The sequence below is a fragment of the Poecilia latipinna genome, unplaced genomic scaffold (assembly GCF_001443285.1).
Source record: "Poecilia latipinna isolate Pla-1442-1.1 unplaced genomic scaffold, P_latipinna-1.0 Scaffold3159, whole genome shotgun sequence".
In the NCBI taxonomy this organism is placed as follows: domain Eukaryota; kingdom Metazoa; phylum Chordata; class Actinopteri; order Cyprinodontiformes; family Poeciliidae; genus Poecilia; species Poecilia latipinna.
The window spans coordinates 53,910-57,474 of NW_015115775.1; the positions used below are offsets into that span (position 1 = coordinate 53,910).

General features: G+C 42.8%; 1 protein-coding gene across 1 annotated transcript in view; it reads right to left on the minus strand.

The window, feature by feature from the left end:
• The window catches only part of kctd7 (potassium channel tetramerization domain containing 7), a 12,344-nt gene extending 9,899 nt beyond the window's left edge, over nt 1-2,445 (minus strand). Inside the window, exon 1 of the mRNA XM_015022981.1 lies at nt 2,217-2,445. Coding sequence (XP_014878467.1) covers nt 2,217-2,305 — 89 coding nt within the window. The 5' untranslated portion in view covers nt 2,306-2,445. The remainder of the gene's footprint in view (nt 1-2,216) is intronic.
• Between the last annotated feature and the right edge of the window lie 1,120 nt (nt 2,446-3,565).

Here is a 3,565-nt window from a genome sequence, read left to right on the forward strand (position 1 = left end):
CTCAGCTGGCCTGGGAACGGCTTGGGGTTCCTGGAAGAGCTGGAACAAGTGGCTGGGAGAGGGAAGTCTGGGCCTCCCTTCTTAGGCTGCTGCTCCCGCGACCCGACCCGGGATAAGTGGAAGAAAATGGATGGATGGACATTCAAAGTCAATTCTGTATTCTTAGTATCAAATTAAATCTGAGGTCTAAAATGACTCAACTGGCTTCTGGTAGTTTTAAACTTAATCAAGAAATAAAAAATTGTTTTCTAGTCTGCTTTTTGTAAAACTGAGCTACCAAATTTCCATTTTGGTTCATTTATGTTTTTAGAGACTGAATTGAATATAAAGTCTTTCAGCTGAAACCAGAAGTTTACATACATTGAATAAAAAGATTCCTCCACCTTTTCCCTAAAGGGTCAGGAGGTGCTGCTGTCTCACCAGCTAACGTTCTGGGCGAGAGGCGGGGTCACCTGTCCACGTCGCCAGTCTGTCGCAGGGCAACACAGAGACAGATGGGACATATAGGCATGCACACACACTCGCCACACCTAGGGAGAATTTGGAGAAGCCAATTAACCTGACAGTCATGCTTTTGGACTGTGGGAGGAAACTGGAGTACCTGGAGAGAACCCAGCATGCACAGGACGAACAGCAGAAAGACTCCGGGCCGGCAATCGGACCCGAACCTTCTTGCTGCAAGGCAACAGCTCTACCAATTGCACCACTGTGCAGCCCTCCATCTTTTCAATTAGGCTGAATTTCTTTAGTTTCAGGTCGTTTAGAATTTCCAAAATTATTTCCATTTACTAAATTTATGACAGATGTTTTCATGTCTTCAGAATAGAAAGTTTACGTACCAAAATGATTACCATCTCTTAAAAAAAAATAAAGAAACAATATGAATATGTATTTTTAAAATAAAGACAGGCTGTGATCGGGCAAACATTGAAAGATGAAAATAAAATCCACCCAATAAAAAACGTTCTCTCTCAATGAAAAAAAACTTTTTTCTCCCACTGTCTGAAGTTAAACTGGACCAAACTTCTTTTACTGTTTGGTTATCTAAAATTCAAAGGTTTGACCCAAGTCATGTAGTTCAAAATCAAAAACTAATTAAAGACATTAATAATTAAACCTGACAAATTTTCTCTCTTGTGATTTTAGCATTTAGCAAATATAAATAATTATATTATACATATATAAATTCCCTTCTCACCCTCCCGGGGTGGGGGGGGGTCTCTCTCTCTCTCTCTCTCTCTCTCTCTCTCTCTCTCTCTCTCACTCACTCACTCACTCACTCAGAGGCCTGGGAGCTTCAGGTTCTCCTCCAGTATCTTGGCTGTGCCTAGAACTGCACATTTCTGGACTGAGATGTCCAGAAATGTGCATATATATATTATATATATATATATATATATATATATATATATATATAAAATGTGCATATATATATATATATATATATATATATATATATATATATATATATACACACACACAAATTATTTAGCAAATAATGTGATTCTAACTGACCTAAAACAGGAGAAATTTTGTCTAATTTAACTTCAGACAGACAGTTTGTCTGCTGGTTAATAATAATTTACTGTATAAGGACTAAGACTTCATTTTTATTAATCTGCAACAGATCTATGACATAAAACCGTTTTCCTCAGTCACTTAAATGTTAATGTTGAAACAGTAAAAGTAAAGAAGTTAAAAACTATTAAAAATAATTTAAAGAAGTGAAAAGTTAATCATAAGAGACTAATTGCTTAAAACTGTAGGAACGGAGATTTTTAATCTGGTCCTTTATCGCCTCCTTGTGGTCGCTTCACCACATTGCATCTTTTTAACGCGACCGCACTGTAAACTGAAAAACATGACTTCATAAGTATGCCAGGATTATGTGGGAAAAATAATCTTCTTTTCATGAGATTCCTGACTCAGTGAAGTTCTGAAAAACATGAAAATCCTCTGCAGCGTTTCGTTCGTTCTTTCTGGTTTCATTCACGGATTTTCCACTTAATGCAGAAATGCACAGCGGTGACGTCACTGAAACGATGCTGACGCAGCCCGTTTGCTTCTCAATGAAAATGTGTCAGGATTTAACGAGCTGCCTCTCAGAAAACACCGTTTGATTTTTAGAAACTAAAACTTTCTTCAACACGATGTCGCCGTTTGTCCTGGTAGTCGCAGGAAGCTCTGACTGCGTGCTGGTTCCGGTCGGAGCTCACCCAAAGTAAGCGCCGTCCCGGTCGATGAAGTAGCGGCCCTCGGCGTCCCGCGGGATGTAGTGGCGCCCGCTGAACATGGCGGCCAGCATGGTGTCGTCATAGCGCCGCAGTGTGGACAAGCGCGTGGTGAAGAGCGTTCCCCCCACGTTCAGGGAGATCACCTCCGGAAACTGATCACAAACAGATATAATAATCAGTTATTGACGGTCGATTAACTGGACAGTTCAACCAAACAGAACCAGCTTTGAGTCACAATGGTTCCTATAGCAACATTCATCCATCTTCACTGTAAAAACTGAATCGCAACAAGTGTTATTGTTATTTTAGTTCAAATATCTGAGAAATAAACTAAAGTAACTGTAGATTTTCATCAACATATAAAAGTCAACAATTCATTAATAATGATGGAAAAATACCAGGATTAAGATTATTTCATTTAAACTAAGACATTGTTCTCATTATAAGAACTGCAAGTTGAACTCATTTTTTATTATTATGTTTAATTACTATGAATAATTATTGACTTAAAAAANAGGTGGTCATAAAGCTCCTCGGTGGCAGGGCCCTGGGGGTGGATGAGATCCGCCCGGAGTTCCTTAAGGCTCTGGATGTTGTAGGGTTGTGTTGGCTCACGCGTCTCTGCAATATCGCATGGACATCGGGGGCAGTCCCCCTGGATTGGCAGACTCTCTGTTTAAAAAGGGGGACCGGAGGGTGTGCTCCAATTACAGGGGGGTCACACTCTTAAGCCTCCCTGGTAAGGTCTATTCAGGGGTCCTGGCGAGGAGGGTCTGTCGGATAGTCGAACCTCGGATTCAGGAAGAGCAGTGTGGTTTTCGTCCTGGTCATGGAACACTGGACCAGCTCTACACTCAGCAGGGTCCTGGAGGGTGCATGGGAGTTCGCCCAACCGGTCTACAAGTGGTTTGTGGACTTGGAGAAGGTGTTAGACTGTGTCCCTATGGGGCCCTGTGGGGGGTTCTCCGGGAGTATGGGGTACCGGGCCCTTTGATACGGGCTGTCAGGTCCCTGTACGACCGGTGTCAGAGTCTGGTCCGCATTGCCGGCAGCAAATCGGGCTCGTTTCCGGTGAGAGTTGGACTCCGCCAAGGCTGCCCTTTGTCACCGATTCTGTTCATTACTTTCATGGACAGAATTTCTAGGCGCAGCCGAGGTGTTGAGGGGATCCGTTTTGGTGGCCTTAGGATCGCATCTCTGCTTTTTGCGGATGATATTGTCCTGTTGGCTTCATCGGAACGTCATAATCTGCAGCTCTCGCTGGAGCGGTTCGCAGCCGAGTGTGAAGCGGCCGGGATGAGGCTCAGTGCCTCCAAATCCGAGGCCATAGT